The following is a 20,786-nucleotide window of genomic DNA, read 5'->3' on the forward strand; positions in this document are numbered from 1 at the left end:
CCCCCTAAGTGTTAAAAAGTAGAAATACTAAGAACTACTGTTCTGAGGGTTGATGGGGGGTGGGAGGGAGAGGAGGGTGGGTGATGGGCATTGAGGAAGGCACCTTTTGGGATGAGCACTGGGTGTTGTATGGAAACCAATTTGATAATAAATTTCATATATTGAAAAAAAAATAAAAAAATAAAAAAAAAACTACTGTTCTATGCTATGGAACAGTCCTCTAAGATAGTATGTAATTTCTATGTCAAGTCGTAGGTCATTTCTAACATGAATTTAATCCAATATCACCTTGTAAACTAGTAGTTACGTTTTCAAATGTGATCTGACCCAAGCCCTAAAAACCTGGCCAGAAAATTCCTATAAAATTGAAATTATCTTTACATTAAAAAGCCTACTTAAGAAATATGACAATTGAATGCAACAGGCCAGACCACATCCTGGACCAGAAGGAGAACCTTAGTGGAAAAACTAGTGAAATTCAAATAAAGCCTGGAGTTTAAGTCACGGTAACGTACCAATATTGGTTTCTGAGTTTTGACAAATTTACATTGGTAATATAAAGTGATAACAATGGGGAGGGTGGGTGAGAGAGATACAGGGATTCTTGGTATTATCTTAACTTTTCTAGAAATTCAAAAATATTTCAAATAAAAAGTTGATTTTTTGCAAAAAGTCTACTTGAAATTTTTAACAAGCCTTGATCACACATTCAACAAATACTTAAGGAGTGCACAGGCACAATTCTGTGTGCGGGGCACACAGTGCTGAACAAAATGGACCCATCCCTTAGGGAGCTAAGAGACCAGCGGGCAGGAAAGACATTAAACAGTCACAGCAATCAACATAAATTGTGAGTGCAGTTTGTAGGAAGTGCTGTAAAGGAAAAGTACAGAGGAGCGAGGTGCAAAGCTACAAAGTGCTCTCTGAGGCAGTGGCACTGAATATGAGACATGAAGGATGGCTAGGAGCCAGTCAGGTAACAGCACCAGGAGTGGGGGAAAGCCTGTTCATCAGTTGGGAGGAAAGAAAGGGACTGGAGCACGTGCCACTATGCCCACAGCATAATCGGGGCATGGAACAGAGTTGCCATCTGAAGAACTGGACCATGTAGGACCTACCTTTGTAGACTGGGTTTAGGGTTTTACAGTTTTCCAAAGAGATATCGAAAGCCACTAAAAACTTTAACCAGAGGAATAATCCAATTAATGCTTTTAAAAAGATCCTGATGGCTGTGAACTAGAAAGGAGTACGGCAGGAAGCTAATGCTTCAAGTGCTCACATGTCATATATATATGTTTACATATATATAAAATGAAGAAATATATATATATATATATAAAATGGAGAAATAAAAAGTTCTCAACTTCTAAATATATTTGTTCTAAAAAGTCCCTGGTAGACAGAGACCCAGTAAAAAAAGAGAACTACAGGCCAATATCCCTGATGAATATGGATGCAAAAATTCTCCATAAGATACTAGCAAATCGAATTCAACGGCATATAAAAAGAATTATTCACCATGATCAAGTGGGATTCATTCCTGGGATGCAGGGCTGGTTCAACATTCACAAATCAATCAATGTGATACATCACATTAATAAAAAAAAAAGAGAAGAACCATATGATCCTGTCAATCGATGCAGAAAAGGCCTTTGACAAAATCCAGCACCCTTTCTTAATAAAAACCCTTGAGAAAGTCGGGATAGAAGGAACATACTTACACATCATAAAAGCCATTTATGAAAAGCCCACAGCTATCATCATCCTCAATGGGGAAAAACTGAGAGCTTTTTCCCTGAGATCAGGAACACGACAGGGATGCCCACTCTCACCGCTGTTGTTTAACATAGTGTTGGAAGTTCTAGCATCAGCAATCAGACAACAAAAGGAAATCAAAGGCATCAAAATTGGCAAAGATGAAGTCAAGCTTTCGCTTTTTGCAGATGACATGATATTATACATGGAAAATCCGATAGACTCCACCAAAAGTCTGCTAGAACTGATACAGGAATTCAGCAAAGTTGCAGGATACAAAATCAATGTACAGAAATCAGTTGCATTCTTATACACTAACAATGAAGCAACAGAAAGACAAATAAACTGATCCCATTCACAATTGCACCAAGAAGCATAAAATACCTAGGAATAAATCTAACCAAAGATGTACAAGATCTGTATGCTGAAAACTATAGAAAGCTTATGAAGGTAGTTGAAGAAGATATAAAGAAATGGAAACACATTCCCTGCTCATGAATTGGAAGAATAAATATTGTCAAAATGTCAATACTACCCAAAGCTATCTACACATTCAATGCAATCCCAATCAAAATTGCACCAGCATTCTTCTCGAAACTAGAACAAGCAACCCTAAAATTCATATGGAACCACAAAAGGCCCCGAATAGCCAAAGGAATTTTGAAGAAGAAGACCAAAGCAGGAGGCATCACAATCCCAGACTTTAGCCTCTACTACAAAGCTGTCATCATCAAGACAGCATGGTATTGGCACAAAAACAGACACATAGACCAATGGAATAGAATAGAAACCCCAGAACTAGACCCACAAACCTATGGCCAACTCATCTTTGACAAAGCAGGAAAGAACATCCAATGGAAAAAAGACAGTCTCTTTAACAAATGGTGCTGGGAGAACTGGAGAGCAACATGCAGAAGGTTGAAACTAGACCACTTTCGCACACCATTCACAAAAATAAATTCAAAATGGATAAAGGACCTGAATGTGAGACAGGAAACCATCAAAACCCTAGAGGAGAAAGCAGGAAAAGACCTCTCTGACCTCAGCCGTAGCAATCTCTTACTCGACACATCCCAAAGGCAAGGGAATTAAAAGCAAAAATGAATTACTGGGACCTTATGAAGATAAAAAGCTTCTGCACAGCAAAGGAAACAACAAACAAAACTAAAAGGCAACCAACGGAATGGGAAAAGATATTCGCAAATGACATATCGGACAAAGGGCTAGTATCCAAAATCTATAAAGAGCTCACCAAACTCCACACCCGAAAAACTAATAACCCATTGAAGAAATGGGCAGAAAACATGAATAGACACTTCTCTAAAGAAGACATCCAGATGGCCAACAGGCACATGAAAAGATGTTCAACGTCGCTCCTTATCAGGGAAATACAAATCAAAACCACACTCAGATATCACCTCACGCCAGTCAGAGTGGCCAAAATGAACAAATCAGGAGACTATAGATGCTGGAGAGGATGTGGAGAAACGGGAACCCTCTTGCACTGTTGGTGGGAATGCAAATTGGTGCAGCCGCTCTGGAAAGCAGTGTGGAGGTTCCTCAGAAAATTAAAAATAGACCAACCCTATGACCCAGCAATAGCACTGCTAGGAATTTACCCAAGGGATACAGGAGTACTGATGCATAGGGGCACTTGTACCCCAATGTTTATAGCAGCACTCTCAACAATAGCCAAATTGTGGAAAGAGCCTAAATGTCCATCAACTGATGAATGGATAAAGAAATTGTGGTCTATATACACAATGGAATACTACGTGGTAATGAGAAAGAATGAAATATGGCCTTTTGTAGCAACGTGGATGGAATTGGAGAGTGTGATGCTAAGTGAAATAAGCCATACAGAGAAAGACAGATACCATATGGTTTCACTCTTATGTGGATCTTGAGAAACTTAACAGAAACCCAAGGGGGAGGGGAAGGAAAAAAAAAAAAGAGGTTAGAGTGGGAGAGAGCCAAAGCATAAGAAACTGTTAAAAACTGAGAACAAGGGGAGCCTGGGTGGCTCAGTCGGTTAAGCAGCTGACTTCGGCTCAGGTCACGATCTCGCAGTCTGTGAGTTCGAGCCCCACATCGGGCTCTGTGCTGACAGCTCGGAGCCTGGAGCCTGCTTCCGATTCTGTGTCTCCCTCTCTCTGACCCTCCCCCGTTCATGCTCTGTCTCTCTCTGTCTCAAAAATAAATAAACGTTAAAAAAAAAATTTTTTTTAAAACTGAGAACAAACTGAGGGTTGATGGGGGGTGGGAGGGAGGGGAGGGTGGGTGATGGGTATTGAAGAGGGCACCTTTTGGGATGAGCACTGGGTGTTGTATGGAAACCAATTTGACAATAAATTTCATATATTGAAAAAAAAAAGTCCCTGGTAAATAATAATGTCACCTTAGATGTATTATATTGCTTCTTTAGAACCTGCCACCATAAGTCTAGCAGAGAAGACAGTGTTCCAAATGGCTTCCAACTCACTCAATCTGGATCTTTCCTCCAGAATGACTGTGCTTAGACATAGGTATGAACAGAAACACAAGATAGATGCCAAAGTCACATGACTTGGAGCTTAGCAAGGAATCAGAAGCAAAAATCTGCATGCTCTGACCCCCTTAGGAATCTTAGCTTTCACAGGAGATAAACAATTCTTAGTATGTCTGGTTTTCAAGACCACAAAACCATTATTGACACCTCACTAGTGCCATCTTGGCATTAACCCAGGACTAAATATAGAAAATCCCAGACTGAGGAAAAATGTAATTTTCAACGCCTGTTTAAAATATACAATGTTAAATGTCATCCTCAATTACCATACCTTGAACCTGAAGGAACTGGTGTGCTGCCCTATCTGAGCTAGAAAACGAAATATGTCTTCCAAACTTGATGTAAGCAGTAGCACTTCAATAAAACTTAATAAGTAGTCTGCAGTATTGGTTGGATACTTTTTTTTTTTTCAACGTTTATTTATTTTTGGGACAGAGAGAGAGCATGAACAGGGGAGGGGCAGAGGGAGAGGGAGACAGAATCAGAATCAGGCTCCAGGCTCTGAGCCATCAGCCCAGAGCCCGACGCGGGGCTCGAACTCAACGGACCGCAAGATCGTGACTTGGCTGAAATCGGAGGCTTAACCGACTGCACCACCCAGGCGCCCCGGTTGGATACTTCTTAAACAGAACTCCCTACGGACTTACACTCTAAACAGACACCTGATTTTCTTAGTTTGTAGAAATATTGTCTCTATAACCTAAGTATGATCTTGATAGACTCCAAAAACTATCAGAAACAGAAAAAAGAAAAGATTGGATCTTGATTGAAGCCTATGATTTGAGTAAGAAACTTTTTTATGCAAGCTCTGTGAACCAATAGCGATTAAGTTGACTGTCCGGCCAATTGCTCCTTTTCACTTCAAACAACCTTTTCCCCTACAGTCAAAAGAGCTACCGGAGAGAGTTCCTGGCAGCCATGATTGCATAACTTGACCCTGCCCCAAGCCACCATAGTCCATAGAATCAAGAGTATGCACTTGACACAAATTGGGCCAAAGAGTCCCTTTCTCCGGGAATCTGGATTTAGAAGTAAGAGATTCTTGCTCAATCTGTCTGCTCTCTTGAATAGAGGACACGTAAACACTGGAACTGCTGGCAGAGGCTATTTTCAACCATTTGGACAAGGAAATTGAGAAAGCCAGCCTGCAGCAAGAGACAAGAATGGAGAACATGTGCCAGAAAAAAGAGATGAAAGGCAGAGAAAGAGGGCTTCCTGTTTTCCCTATCACCCTCCAGGACCTGATGCTAGCTCATCCCACCTGATCCCTGCCCCTAAAATCCATAGAATATTCCCAGTATCCTTTCAATCACTTCCATTTTTGCTTAAGCCAGTTCACATGCAATCTTGTAACTAGAGATCAAATAAGTCCTCACGAACACTCCAGGTCTCTCCATTTTATTTAGTCTCAAATAACTGAGAACCAGTTTGCACAAATTTTTTAAGGCAAGATCTCTGACAGGAGAATCTAATTCCAGCCTCTCAAGGCAGATAAGTGCAACAAAATTAAAAATGCTTATCCTAAAATGTTAAACGGAAGAGAAGCAGGGCACAAAATCGTGTATGTATCAGAATTATGACCACACTTTAGTTTACATTTGCCAAAACTCAAGAAGGGGAGCCCTAAACGCATTAGGAAGAAAGGAAGGAAATTAACCAAAATAACAGTAGTTGTGCTAGAGTGACAAGTTTATTTTTCTTTTCCTCTATATTCTTCTGGGTCTGTAAATAATTAAACGCTTTATAACTTAAAAAAATTAACTCCAGAGATTATGTAGAAATATGTTTATAACATATATGTTTATATGTTTATAACATATATGTTTATAGGTTTATAACATAATGATGTATTTTTTAAAGTAGAACATAAAACACTCTGTTATGTTTACTGCTATATAAACAGCCCAAAAAGGAACGGTGTCTCTAAAACTCTGCCTATTAAAGAAACACTGCAACTTTCAACAAACTGGCTCCAAATTAATCCTCAGGCTTCGCTTCCTCTCCACCTGTTTGCCCTCCCAATCCTATCTAACCCTACTTGTCCCCAACCCATGCTACCCATCTTCAAATGGGCTTCCATGCTTCCCCTCCCCCACTCTCTTGCCCCTATTCTCCCACACCCCTGGCACCCTTGCACTCCCTTCTCCTTTGAGGTCTGGATATCTCTAGATATGCAGACTCATCCCGTCCCTCATAGGCCCTAGATTTGTCTTCTCTCTTTTAGATCAACCCACTGGGAATAACCTTATCACAAATGGCCTCCAGCCCATTTTAAACTATCCTTAGGGACAACCCAGATAAGTGTAATACACTGCCCCTTTCGATTATAGCACCAGACAAGCCAGAAATGGATAAGGAATGGAAAACCATTGTGAACTTGGATAATGTGCAAATGATCTTTAACATCGCTCTAACACAACTTTCAATACCAATTCAAAATGCAATGCTGAATATGAAAAACAAACAGCAACAAAAAAAAGTGGTAAGTCACTTATTTACCAGGAAAAAATGAGCAAGGCTCTTGGATGGTGAAACCAGTTCTACTGTCTTCCTCCATAATCATTAACAACTTCCATATATTGAACTGTGCCAGACATTCTGCATCCATTGTCTTACATAATCCTCCTAGTGACCTGTGAAACAACTACTTTTATTCCCATACTACAGGAACAAAATTGTTGAGCTGAGTTGTTGAACGGCTAAGAAGTGGCAGAGCAAAGGGGCGCCTGGGTGGCGCAGTCGGTTAAGCGTCCGACTTCAGCCAGGTCACGATCTCGCGGTCCGTGAGTTCGAGCCCCGCGTCGGGCTCTGGGCTGATGGCTCAGAGCCTGGAGCCTGTTTCCGATTCTGTGTCTCCCTCTCTCTCTGCCCCTCCCCCGTTCATGCTCTGTCTCTCTCTGTCCCAAAAAAATAAACGTTGGGAAAAAAAAAAAATTTAAAAGAAGTGGCAGAGCAGAATCTTAAGGTCTTTGCATTAGACCTCATGGCCTCAAACAGGCCTTAGATATACTTTCTTTAGAAAGCCTGTCTGAAATTTAATGTTAAGCCCACGTGTTAGCTAGTAGTCGTAGTAGTATTTTATAATACAAATACCCAATTTATATGTAAATTTATATTTTAAATGAAAAATACACACCAAAATTAGCACTGTAGAAATGGCATTATCCAACATGAATACCACAAACAATGATACTCATACAGTCCTTGTATATTACAGTTAAAAGCTACGTAACAAAGACTTCTCAATACTCCACATCGATGGTAATTAGAACTGTCTATGAAACACTACCTATCACATACAAAGCAATATAAAGATTATCAGGGTAAAACAGAACATGAACTGGGAGAAATAGTGATGGCGTTTGTGTCACTAGCAAGAGACGATTTTATAACTTACTCCAGCCAGAGTTGCTTAAATGTTACATATTGTACCATGAAGACCAACATCGACCATTTTAAAAGGGGGTGGGAGGAAGGACCCGTTGTATTTCTTACAATTCTACCAACTTGGGACTACTCTGTATTTAAAAAAAAAAAAAAAAAAGCCTTTGCCCCCTTTCAAGCATAGAGAAAGTGATAAAGAAAACAAGAAGGGCAAAAATGCAGAAGTTACAACCACAAAGGTAAAGTGATACCATCTGATGTATTCTCTGAATAGGCACATCTGTTTGATTCATTCATAGCTGGTGAATTTCTTCTCCAATTGCTACGATCATGGGCTCTCTCTCTTTCTGTGAGAAAATAATTAACTCCAATTTCTTCAAAGGAAACTATAATCATTCATTCATTAGTACGACAAACTTTATTGAGCACCCAGGATATATACCAGACACTTTGCCTAAGAGGAAAATACATAAATAAAGATAAGTCCTTGCCCTCCCTCAGCTCTGTGGGTGAGACAGTCTTGTGTAAACAGCCAAAAATAGTGTGCTAAGTGCTGGAGCAGAGGTGAGTACACAGTATTATAGGAGCACAGAGGGAGGATTAACCCAGCCTGGGGCAATCAGGAAGCTTTGCAGAGGACAGCGTTTCAACTCAGCCTCAGCCTTCAAAGAGCTTTCGAAAGAGTGATGAAGGAGACACAGGGAGAGGAAGTCATCTGGCCATAGTGTAAAAAAGCACTGAGGAGGAGAGCATGGGGACAATAATGTTATCGAAATAATGAGCCCCTTGATGAGACTATGACCAGGGTTTATGGAGGCCATGTGAGATATGAAAAAAAAAAACAAAAAACAAAAAACAAAAAAACAACCTGGGGGCGCCTGGGTGGCTCAGTCAGTTAAGCTTCTGACTCTTGGTTTCGGCTCAGGTCATAATCTCACAGTTTCACGGAGTTTGAGCCCCTAGTCAGATTCTGCAGTCTACTTCAGATTCTGTCTCTCCCTCTCTCTCGGCCCCTCCCCCACTCATGCTGTCTCTCTCTCTCTCTCTCTCTCTCTATCTCAAAAATAAACTTAAAATAAAAATAAATTTAAAAAGTGGACTAAAAATCCAACAATCAAGCAGATTAAGTGCTTGAATATATGGAAGACTAGGAATACATTATTAAATTATTAATAATTATATAATAATTAGTGTGAAATAAAAAGAATTTGCATGTACTTATGGATATAAAAAAGACTGAAAGGATAATATTAACCAAAATGTGAATACTAATCACCTCTGGGTGATGGAATTATGAGTAATTTTGTTTTAATCTCCCTTTGCTTCTCTGCTTTCCAGATTTTCTGCATTAAGCATGCATCACTTTGGCAATTAGTGGGGGAAATGCGCGCTAAAATAGAACAATGTAAGCTGGGCTCAGATTGTGGCATGCTAAGGAGTTTGGACTTTACTCCACAGAAAATCAAGATTTATTCCAGGCCTTTGATGAGGGATGCGAGATGAACAGATCTGCATTTTACGAAATTAAATGTTAAGGTGTGCATACTAGATTTGAAGGGTTTGAGGCTGGAGGAAAGATGTGATGGACAGAAAGAACTAAGGTAGTGCCAGTGGGGATGGAAAACACATATTTAGGGAAGAACAGATAGGACTTCTTAACTGAATATGGGTAAGAAAAAAAGGGTAGAGGTTTGAGGATAACTCCAGGTTTCCAGGCAATTGGTTAGATGCAGATATTGGAAGCTAAAAAGTATAATAAGGAGGAAAGGGCACATTTTAAGGACAGGCTGATGAATTTAGTTTTATGTGTGACATGCCTAGAGGACATCCAGGTAGGAAGTCTAGTAGGAAGTTCGAAATGGCCTGGGTTTAGGAAAAGAGAACCTAGATATATAGACTCATAGGAGATAGCGAAGCCAGGGGATTGAATGAGCTTACTCAGGGAAAGTAGGGTGAGAAGAACCAACTGAGGCTGGAACCTGGGGACATGCTAAGTCATAGCAGCAGTCAGAGACATCAGAGAGCCAGAAAAGCCAGAAGCTGATAGAATTCTTTTTGGAGAGGAGATGCTCAGCGCGGGGATCAGAGTAAGGGGAAGAGGTTTTACTGTTGCAGCTACCAAGAGTAAACAACCACAGAACCTGGTCACTAATGGGCATTGAAAAACAAAAGGCCGGGGCGCCAGGGTGGCGCAGTCGGTTAAGCGCCCGACTTCAGCCAGGTCACGATCTCGCGGTCCGGGAGTTCGAGCCCCGCGTCAGGCTCTGGGCTGATGGCTCAGAGCCTGGAGCCTGTTTCCGATTCTGTGTCTCCCTCTCTCTCTGCCCCTCCCCCGTTCATGCTCTGTCTCTCTCTGTCCCAAAAATAAATAAACGTTGAAAAAAAAAAAGTTTTAAGAAAAACAAAAGGCCAACAGGTGCAAAAAACATAGAACGAAGAAAGACGACTGGTTGCCATCTGAGATGGAAGGTGCAGTGAAGAGATGGGACTTTTGTGAAAGCTGTCAAAGCACTAGGGTTTAATTCACTACACACCAACATACCACCTCCTTATACCAACACAAAAAGAAGTCTCACCTCAAGAATATCAAGTATGGAATACAATAAAACCTAAGTTGACTTATTAAGATGACAACTAAGATGACAACCTAGTTGACTAACGGAAATAACTTCTTACTGCATACAGCTCTCTCCCTGACCACCGCCTCTCATCTTCCAGCTAACTTCCGCTCCCCTTTGATCCCACTGAGGTTGCAACCCACTGATCCTACCATCTCTTCACTCTCCCTAACTGCCTTGATTTCCTCCCCTCTACTTACCAGCTTTAAATTCTACGGTCAACCATTACGGTAATACCTTTCTTGCATCCATTTACTACTCCCTTTCCCCTATTATTTTATCATACCCATTGGATAATCTGCACTCTGGTGAAGTCCTTCTCTTCACTTGCTCCAAGTCTTCATTGTATCAGTGAATGTAACAACCTACCGACTGGTCTCACTTTCAATTTGTGGCCAGAAACTTTAAATGGGCTCTTTAAGGCAGCCAAACCACTTTACTGCACTTCCCGGGTCTGGTCATGCTCCCTACTCAATTATTCACAACTTCTCTCTCCTCCAACCACTACCACACCCTCCCCCATCCTCACTTTCAGTTGATTCCTTGCTTCCCCTTTGGAGAAAATTAAAGCAACCAAAGAGAAACTCAGCTGCCTCCCACCATCTTGGTTATCCACCTTCCAGAACCTGTGCCCACACACACTGCCCTGCATGAAGTGTCTTTTTTCTTGTGCGGTAGATTCCATGCCTTATCTCTCCCACATTATGGATTATTCTTTCTCTACTGAATCATTCTCAAGTCCTTGCAAACTTGCTGTTATTTCTTCCATTAAAAGAAAAAAAACTTCCTTGATCCTACGATCCCCATTGGCTCTGCTCCCCTTTGCACAAAAAATCCTTGAAGAGTTGTCTATGCTCACATTTCCAAGTCCTCTAATGCTCTTATACACATTCTAGTAAATTTTATCCTACCTTACCTGCTCTTGTCAGGGTTCTTGTCAAGGTCACCAATGACCCCCAATTGCCAAATTCAGTGGTCAGTTACAAGTCTTTATTTCACTTAACTTTTCAGCAGCATCGGACTCAGCTAATCCCTTCCCCTTGAAACTCTTCACTGGCTTCCAGGGTATCACAAGCTCCTGGTTTTCCTCCCACCTCCCTGGGAGCTCCTTCTTGGTCTACCTGCATGGTTTCTCCTCTCCCCCAGCCTCTTAATGTCTGAGACCCTCAGGATTCAAACCTTGTTCCTTTTCTCTACATAAATTCACTCTTGGAGCTCTCATCAGTCTTAGGCTTCAAATACCATCCAGATGCTGAAAAATCCCTAATTTATATCCCCATTCAGACCTTTCCTATGAACTCCAGGCTTACCTTTCATCTCCAATTACATTTAACATTCCTCAAATAGTATCCTTAGCCCCAGACTCCCTCTACCTTGAAGCCTTCAGGATTCAGCTGTTGGCAACTCAAAGTTGGGCAAACCAGAAAAGATGGAATCACATTTTGCTCCTCTCTCTCTTGCAAATGTCATATCCGGTGCACTGGTAACCCCTACTGGCTCTAACTTCAAGTATCTGCAGAATCTGACCACCTCTTACCACCTGTTACCACTCTGGTTCAGGCCGACATCATCTCCCACCCAGGTTATTGCAATAACATAGCTAGTCTCTCTGCTTCCACTCCTGCCTGAATACAGCAGTCAAACTGATCCCTTTGAAAAGTCAAGTCACATCACTCCTTTGTCAAAACCCTAGAAAGGCTTCCCAAAGGACTTACAATGGCCTCTAAGGCTCTACTTTACCCGAACCCCTGCATTCACAGTGACCCCATCTCTACCCATTCTCCCAACTGCTCACTCCACTTCTGCCATGCAGATCTCCATGCTTTTCCTCTAGCATGCCAGGCACGTTCCAGCTCAGAGCCTTGCACTGGCTGTCCACCCTGCCTGGAACATCTTCCAGATGTTCACGCATCTAACTTCTTCACATCCTTCAAGGCTTTGCCTGGTTGTGATCTCCTCAGTGAAGTCTTAACAGGCTGCCCTATTTAAAATTGCCACAATCTCTACCCCTCCCCCTCAGAATTGTTCATTCTTTTTCCCCTGTTGTGATTTTTTTAAAGCACCTATCACCTTGAAGCATACATTATTTGTTTGTTTGTTTGTTATTATTGTCTGTCTCCACTCACTGAAACTTCAGCTCCAAAAAGGAACACGTTGTTGTCTGTTTCGTTCATGGGCGTATTCTTGGCACACAGGAGGTCCTCAAATAGCACTTGTTGAATAGAGGAGTCTATTTCCCCCACCAGACCAAAAGTAACTCAAGGCTAGACAAATGCTTCCATCATTTCTGCACCCTGATTATTATCCTGATAATATCATACCCTGACAATACATCTCACACACACACACACACACACACACACACACACACACTTCTTTTTGTATCAGTCTGACTACTAGCATTTCTTCTGCACAAGGCACTCATCTTCCTGATTGCCAGGGACGGCACCAGTATACATTAACAGGAGGCTGATCACTGATGCATTTTCTCAGAGCTGAGTCCCCACCTACTTCTAAAAAGGTAAATGGCACAGATATCAAGAGATCATCCTTAAGGCCTCACATGTGACCAGTCAGAAAATGGGAAAGTCACCTTGCCTTCACATATTCTATATTCCTCACCATAGCCTTTCCCTTAATATATCCCTCCAGACTTCCCCCAAGCTGTTGCTCATTCCTGGTAACAGCTAAATCAATTGGCCATATTGTACTGGTTTGCTTCAATGTGTTTGTTTACTAGTTGAGGCCTGCATTAAGGGCAGGATTATTTCACGGTGCTCGGCTGCCTGGCTCTCTTCCAGCTCTCTCCTCTCCTCGTCTCTCACTGTGCAAAATGGCAATCTCTTTCTACCTCTGAAGGCACGAACATCCTGAAAGTTATTTGACTATCATGTAATTCTCTGTGCTCATGAGATTGTCTGCACTGACTTCTGTGGCCTCAAGTTAGATAAGTGCCCATCAAAAATAACTACGCCAAATGTACCTTTATCCCTGTTCGCTTCAGTTACTGTCTCAGCCCGTGCTCTTCCCTCTTTTTGTCCTATTATTGTACTGCAAATGAAACAAGGGCCGCTATTTGAATGAGCATGAAAAGATAATATGAACATGATTTTATTTAAAATGTCACTTTTCCAGTATTCCATTTGGTTTGTTCTTTATTAACCACAGTTCCATTGTTATAAAAATTATATTAATAAACTACCCTGAGTCTTGAAATTTCAGACAGCTTCCACATTCTCTAAGCAACCAAAATCCCATGGTTCCTAATTAAAACATTCAATTACTTGGTGAAATCCAACTAATGTCCACATAGCATCCTTTCCTCGCCATAGTGCTTTATGGTGCCTCATAGCATAGGGCTGTCCTTAAGTTTCTAGGGTAAAAAAAGAAACCCTTTGCCAATAGGGGGAAAAAAAGAAGTTTTTGAATCTATAGTACAAAGACTTCAAACTGCATTCCACAGTGTGTTATTTTCTTTCCAGAAAATTCTAACACTATATAATTACTTTTGTATGGAAAATGAATAATGTAAGCTTCTAAAAACAGCTAGACTGAAACCATCCAAATCAGACAGGCCTTTCCTGAAACCAAATGAAATATCAAATGAGAAAATATCTCTATGAGAACAAAGCTCCTGAATTATTATTAAATAGAGACGCAGCATAGTGGGGGAGAAAGTTACATGAAAAAAAAAAGTGTTTTCTCCTCTATGTGTCAGGGTTTGTCTGCTTCAGAGAAACTATAACATTGATCGGACCCCAAAATGTCACAGAAAAATACCAATCAGAAATGCATCGAGGATCTTGCACGGTTTCTGGTTAAAAATAACAGCAAAAACATCAATTAGGCTCCATCTATTGCGACAGAAATGCATTGATACAGGAAAAGCGAGATCCCACCTGCATGGGAATTAAGCCGCAACTAGTCCCCCAATTCGGAGAAAAATGAGCTTCACTTTGGTCGCTGGCTGAACTAATTCCAGCAAAGATAGCCAGTGGGGTTTGGGGGGGGGGGGGACAGAGTAGAGCGCACCTCATCGCCCTCCCGGCGAAACTGCTCTAGAAATGTGAAAGCATCCGCGCCGCACGACCCCCCCCCCCTCCTCCCCTTAGCTGGGAGAAAGCCTGTGCAGAACCGAGAAGCCTACTCAGGCTGAGAGGGAGCCGCGACGTGCCGCCGGCCGCGCGGGAGCTTGGCCCTGTCGCGCCTCCCGCTTGCACACACCCCACCCCCAGTCGTTTGCACGGGTCTCTGGCTCCAGGCGCCGGCACTCGGAGACCTGAGCAGGTTTCTCTCTGCCCGGAGTGGAGGACCTCGCAAAGACATTTTAGCAGGAGTAATTCCCGCGCTGGCGGCGTCTCGACAGCCGGAGTGCACAAGCAGAGCCGGCCTGCGCCGGGACCCAAGTCTGCCTCTGCCGCCCCCGCCGGCACCACCCCCGAGCCTACCCAGCCAGCGCGCCCCGCGCCCCGCCTGCAGCCCGGCACCCAGTAGGGGCTGGGGGGAGTGCAGCAGCTAGGGCTGACTTTCCGCTAAGTAAACAGCCATGGCAGCCTTCCCCTTGGTGGTAAATGAGCCAGAGATGAGCCGGCCGACGGCCGCCCGGAGCGCTCACCCGGTCCCCCCGGCGCTTCCGACCCCAAGGCTGCCTCTGTTTCCAAACTCCTAGGCGCAAACGGCCCGGGCCCCCGTTCTCTCTCGTGGTTCAGCACCGAGAACAACGGACATACTTTTCGCCCCAGCGGCCCCACTGCCAGGAAGGTAGCGTTAGCGGTACCGGCAGGGCTGCAGGTGTCCGGACCGCGCGCCCTCCCGTATCCCACCCGCTCCGTGCCTGGAACAAGGCAGCCCCGCGGCGTCTTACTTTTCTGGCTGGAGTAACCCGGGTAATAGCCATAGTAGCCAGTGATCCGCAGGATCCGATCCTCGATGGTGGCCACCCCGTTGGGGGCCGCTTTGACATCCATAGAGAGCGCGGGGCGGCGGCCCCGGGCGCGGCAGGGCGGAGAGCGCAGCGCGGGGCCCGGGAGCTGGTGCAGGTGCTGCTGCTGCTGCCGCCGCCGCCGGTGCTGATGTTGCAGCTCGTGCTCCCGCGCCCGGGCTCTGACTCCACCGCCCGGCGCAGCACCGGCTCCGCATCACAGCGGCGGCGGCGGCGGCGGTGGCGGCGGAGCGGCCCCCACTCGGGCCGGCGTCTCCGTCAGCCTGGCAGCTCTCCCGCCCGCCGCCCGGCGCACTGCTGCCCGAACAGCGCCCCCTCACCTCCGACGCCCACCGCGGCCGGGCGGGTGTGGGCGCCCCACCTGGCCGCAGACTCTCCTCGTTAACCCTTCTGCACTCCTTCCCCGGGGACTAGACATCCCCCAACCCCACCTGCCAGAAGGGATGCCCTGTCCGGGGGCGTGGGAGGAAAAGAGAAGGTGAGCTGGTGGCAGGGGCTCAGGGAGGCCCCCTGGGTGGAGGGGTGGAGATGGAAGAGACCCAAGCGGAACCAAGTGTTAATGTGAGAGGTGCACCGTCGCTCGGGAAGATGACACCTCGGGGGCGCCCCCGGGGCCTGGTCCCCGCTAGGCGTCTGCACCACCTGGGATCAGCTGATGCGCAAGTGTTCCCAGGAGTTAATCAGTTGTCCAAACTTGCCTAGACGACGAGGAGTCTTTTTCTTAAGAAATGAAAAGAAAAATGAGGCCTCCGCAGGTGGCACGTGGAGTGATTATCCCGGTATTGCGGACACGGAGACTTTAAAAGATGAAGCCCTCGAGTCTGACGGTCCATGTCCCGACCCTCCAGCCTCCCAGCGAAAACAAAGGCTAGGGAGACTCAGCTGTGCACAGCATGTTTATTTTGCCAGTTTCAAATGCCCTTAGGAGAAATGATTTTCTCCCTTTATTGCCAAAAACATCAGGGGGGAAGCCCTTCAAACTGTAAATATCTGGACGGATGAAAGTTTTAGCTACAGCCTAGAGACCTTCCATCTGAGTCGAGAACGTCCTTGAGCTGTGTGTTCAGAGCAAACACCCTCCCCTCAGGTGTAACTCTTCTGTTTTCGCGAGATACCCACCGGGTTAGAATCAGTGAGTAGTGGAGATGATTTCTCTATTCAGTTGGTAGTCACAGCCTCCTGAAAATAATCTTCAAAATTTCAACTCAGAAACTAAAGGGGATGGGGGCTCAGGTGTCAGCTCATCAGCTTAGAGGTCATTATGTTCATTTTCCATCCAGACCCAGTTTAAGACACATCCCTGCCAGATTTCACATTTCTAAAATTTAGGGAGGAGGTGGGGGGGGAAACAAGTTGACCTCAGTGCCCCTTCAGAAACCTCCAAAGAGCCAATCACAGCATTCTGCCTTCAAGCATTTTCCCCATTGTGTGTATATCCTTAAGTGGGAAGAAATGTGCAAACTTTTTAAAAGATGAATTAGATTTAAGCATAGGAAAATGCAGTATTAAATTCCACAACGTGTTAAGGGGTTTCATCCAGACACAAAGCCTAGCACAGAATTTTGAGAGTGGAGTGAATCTGAAATGATTGTGGCTGGAGAAGGGAGGGTTCATAAAGTAGCCAATTTCCTCCCACACCTGCTTCCTGGGCGCGGAAAGATGGAAGGAACTTAAAGGTCAAAATGAACTTAAAGGAGAAACCAACCTTGGAGGCAATGGTGAGGAACTGAAATTTAAAGCAAAAATGGAAGGATTATGCCTTTATACTCTGCTGCCCAACACCCCACCCCCGACAGTGATTTTCAGCACACCTTGGTACTTTTATTATTTTTATTTCGGTGGCAAACCTTATACAAAATGTGTGCTTTGTACATGGTGAAATGGGTTGTTCACACCAAGATGTCCCTTTTGTTTAAAGTTTCTATAAGACAAATTTGCCTGCATTACATCTAATATGTGTTTAATAACATCATAATCCATAGCATATTAATATATCAATGATTCAATGAGAGAGAAATTAAGAAACTACTCCAGCAAAAACCTTCTGGGGTAATAGGAATATGAATATACACAGACTTTAAAGACAAGTGGTTTTGCCCTATTAATGCTTATAACTTATTTTACCATAATGTATTTAAGAGCTAAATTACACTTACTCTGTAAATTATTGCCTTCTTCCTAGTTTTGCTTTGTTTTTAGAAATGTCCAGAGTAGTGGTTAGAAATGTACTTAACTGAATCTCATCATTCGTACAAACAGCAAATTCAGCATAAATTTAAATAATGTAAATATTATACCCACAAGAGTCTATGTTTCCTAAAATAAACTATTTTAAAAAATCTCTGACTGACCTGGGAATTAATTTCAAAACAGCAGAGCATTTACAAATATCTCCCTAATCATCTGTAATAGGGTGACTAAAACAGTAAATGCAAGCACATACCGCAGTCTAGGCCACACATTTTTTTAATGGAACTGAAATTCTACAATTATTAATTGATCAACAATGAGAAGCAAATTTCTGCTAGTTGATAAGCACTCTCTGTTGCATATGAGAAAAGTTTTTTAACCTTTCAAATTTCACGTTGCATATCATTAAAAGTTTATGGAACTTCTTTTGAGGGGAAGAGAATTTTTACAAAACATTTTTATATGGTCAGCCCACCAGGGTTCACAAACCCAAATACAAAAATTCAAATTTACAAAATGTGAAATACCCGAGTGTCTCAAATCTGTTCTGAAAAAAATGAGGAAAGATATAATTGAACAAATGAAGACTGAAGGTGGTTATTTGATTTGAAAATGGTTCCTCATAGTAGCCAGTTTCACACAGCCAATTTCCCTATTAAATCAAATAGTAAATCAATTTTCCAGGTAAATCATAACTCAGTTTAGAAAAAAGTGGTTTGTAGGCAGGAATATTTCTAATGCATTATTAGCACAGGGCATCTGTCTATGCCTCCAAGTGTGTTTTCAACGTTTTTTATTTATTTTTGGGACAGAGAGAGACAGAGCATGAGTGGGGGAGGGGCAGAGAGAGAGGGAGACACAGAATCAGAAACAGGCTCCAGGCTCTGAGCCATCAGCCCAGAGCCCAACGCGGGGCTCGAACCCATGGACCGCGAGATCGTGACCTGGCTGAAGTCGGACGCTTAACCGACTGCGCCACCCAGGCGCCCCCCTCCAAGTGTGTTTTAATAGCTAGACCATATTCACTTTGATCATCTAACCAAGTCAGATTAGGTATTCATACTAATTGAGTATATAAAACTTGACTATTTGTGTTATAAAAAAAAAAGGCATATGATTTGTAAAACGGTTTATATGATAGTCACTTACAATCTTTATGTCTGATGCTAAAATAACTACACCAAGGAATAACATTAAAAACTATGATCACTGAACATAAATTCTATTCAAAGATATACAGTCTGTCGTAAAATCATTTTAAAAGACTGCATCAGCCTTTATACTTTGAAAGGGTTAGTAAAATAAAATCCATGGAATCTACTCTTCTTTACTGTGATTAGCAGCTAGAGGCCAGAAAATCTGGATTTTAGTCTTCTTTCCTTGTCAGGAACAAGTTGCTTAATCTTTTTGACCACCTATTCGGAGTTACCCATAAAAGATGCTAAAAGAAGGATTCTAGTATAGTGCCCCTACCTCCTTGAGCTAAGAGTAACTTGGCTGTTTGGAGAGCCAAAAATGTTTAGGTTTAATACCCATGGGCCAATGTTGCCTTGTATAATCATCAGCACTATTTACAGAGTTGACCCCAGGTAGTTTGCACAGTGTGTTTAAAAGCATCTGGCATCTAGCCAACTAGGTGATAAGCACTAGCATCTGGAGAGAAAAAAAAAAAGTAGTGTTCCTATTCCATTTTCAGGAAAGCTGTTTTGAGCATTTAACCACCAGGTCATCAGCTGTCCCATTTGGAACACTGATACTGCCTTTCTATTCCAATCTTAGGCAATGTTAGGCATTGTTAATTTGTCTTTCAGCCGATAGTAGGATTGAAAGGGCTTGAGAGGACTAGCACTCAGTACCTGTCTATGAAATCAGGGGATAGTCCACTCTTCATTGACCCCTGGCACCAGGCTCCATCACAGGACTATTTCTGAGGCTCATTTCCTTGGAAATGTGTTGAAATCCTTTGGGGAAAGTCTGAAGTCATTTCAACATATACATTCAAATTTGAGAATTTGTCTATGACGTGTGTGTGTCTGTCTGTCTGTCTGTCTGTCTGTCTGTCTGTCTTCTCTCCCCCCTCCCAACCTCTTTTCCTCACCCCATCCCTCAGCCATATAGTACAATGATTTAGAACATGGACTTTGGATCCAGACTGCCAGGGGTCAAGTCTTGTTCCCCATTTTCTAGCTGTGTGACCTTGGGTGTCTCTCAAACTCCATGACTCAACTTCCTCATCTGCAAAATAAGAATATTGTACTGTTAAGAAGAAAACAACAGGCCCAAAATGGTGTCACTCAAGCTAAGTCACCAAATCTGAACTTTATACCTAACCTAATTGCAGTTTCAACTTCCCCCAGAAATGTAGTCTTAACTCTTCAGTCAGGAATTTTCTGATCAACATCAGGGAGGATTCTGTCACATGGGCCTTCTCCATCCCCCAAAGGAAGATGAGGTAATCCACCTAATAAGATTCCCTGCCCTTCCCCCTAAGGGAAGGTGACTTTAGCTGAAACAATCCTTTCTTTTCCTTTGCTAGTAACTTCTTGCCTCACTCTCCTTCCTACAAAAACCTTCCATTTGTACAACTTTTGTGAGCTTCCTTGTACATGCTAGATGTTGCTTGATAAAAGCAATTATATCTTTAAAATTTATTTGGTTGAATTTTGTTTTTTAATAGTATTTACCCCATGGTAGAGTAAATAATTTTATATTCATAAAGACATAGGGGTGCCTGAGTGGCTCAGGGGGTTGAGTATCTGACTGTTGATTTCAGCTTGGGTCATGGTCTCACTGTGGGATTGAGCCCTGTCTGGGCTCCATGCTGACAGCATGGAGCCTGTCTAGGATTCTCTCTCTCCCTCTCTCTGCCCCTCCCCTGCTCTCTCTCTCTCTCAAAATAAATAAACTTTAAAATAACTATTATATTCATAAAGATCTTATAACAGTGGTTGCCATATAAAAGCATCATAAATGGTAGCTATCATTATTATTATGTTTTATGGATACATAGAACACTTTGAGTTTTAGTTTTCCATCTGTAAAAAAGGGCTCACACTCACCACTTAATAGTGTTGCTATGATGGTTAAATGAGATAACATATGAAAATATCTTACCAAGGCCTGGTACATAGTAGGTGCACAATAAATATCAATGTCTTCCTCCCAACCCCATCCCTGCCCTGCCCATTCTTTATTGCTAAAGCTAATTCACTTGGACGTTTCATTTCACATCATTAGGAATTTCCATGTCAGTTGCTGTCAGGAGTCTCCTTTAATCCCTTCAACAATTCCATGACAGCAATCACATGAGGCAGATCTTGGAATCACACTGGCAGACCAGTGGAATAGG

General features: G+C 43.0%; 1 protein-coding gene across 2 annotated transcripts in view; it reads right to left on the reverse strand.

The window, feature by feature from the left end:
* SLC35F4 (solute carrier family 35 member F4) overlaps positions 1-16,387 on the reverse strand; it is a 249,620-nt gene extending 233,233 nt beyond the window's left edge. Inside the window, exon 1 of one of the 2 annotated variants that reach the window (XM_003987684.5) lies at positions 15,170-16,387. In XM_003987684.5, the coding sequence (XP_003987733.1) occupies positions 15,170-15,272 (103 nt within the window). In that variant the 5' untranslated portion in view covers positions 15,273-16,387. The remainder of the gene's footprint in view (positions 1-15,169) is intronic. The other variant, XM_045059965.1, reaches the window with a different exon arrangement.
* Between the last annotated feature and the right edge of the window lie 4,399 nt (positions 16,388-20,786).

Source organism: Felis catus, chromosome B3 (assembly GCF_018350175.1).
Source record: "Felis catus isolate Fca126 chromosome B3, F.catus_Fca126_mat1.0, whole genome shotgun sequence".
Lineage (NCBI taxonomy): Eukaryota > Metazoa > Chordata > Mammalia > Carnivora > Felidae > Felis > Felis catus.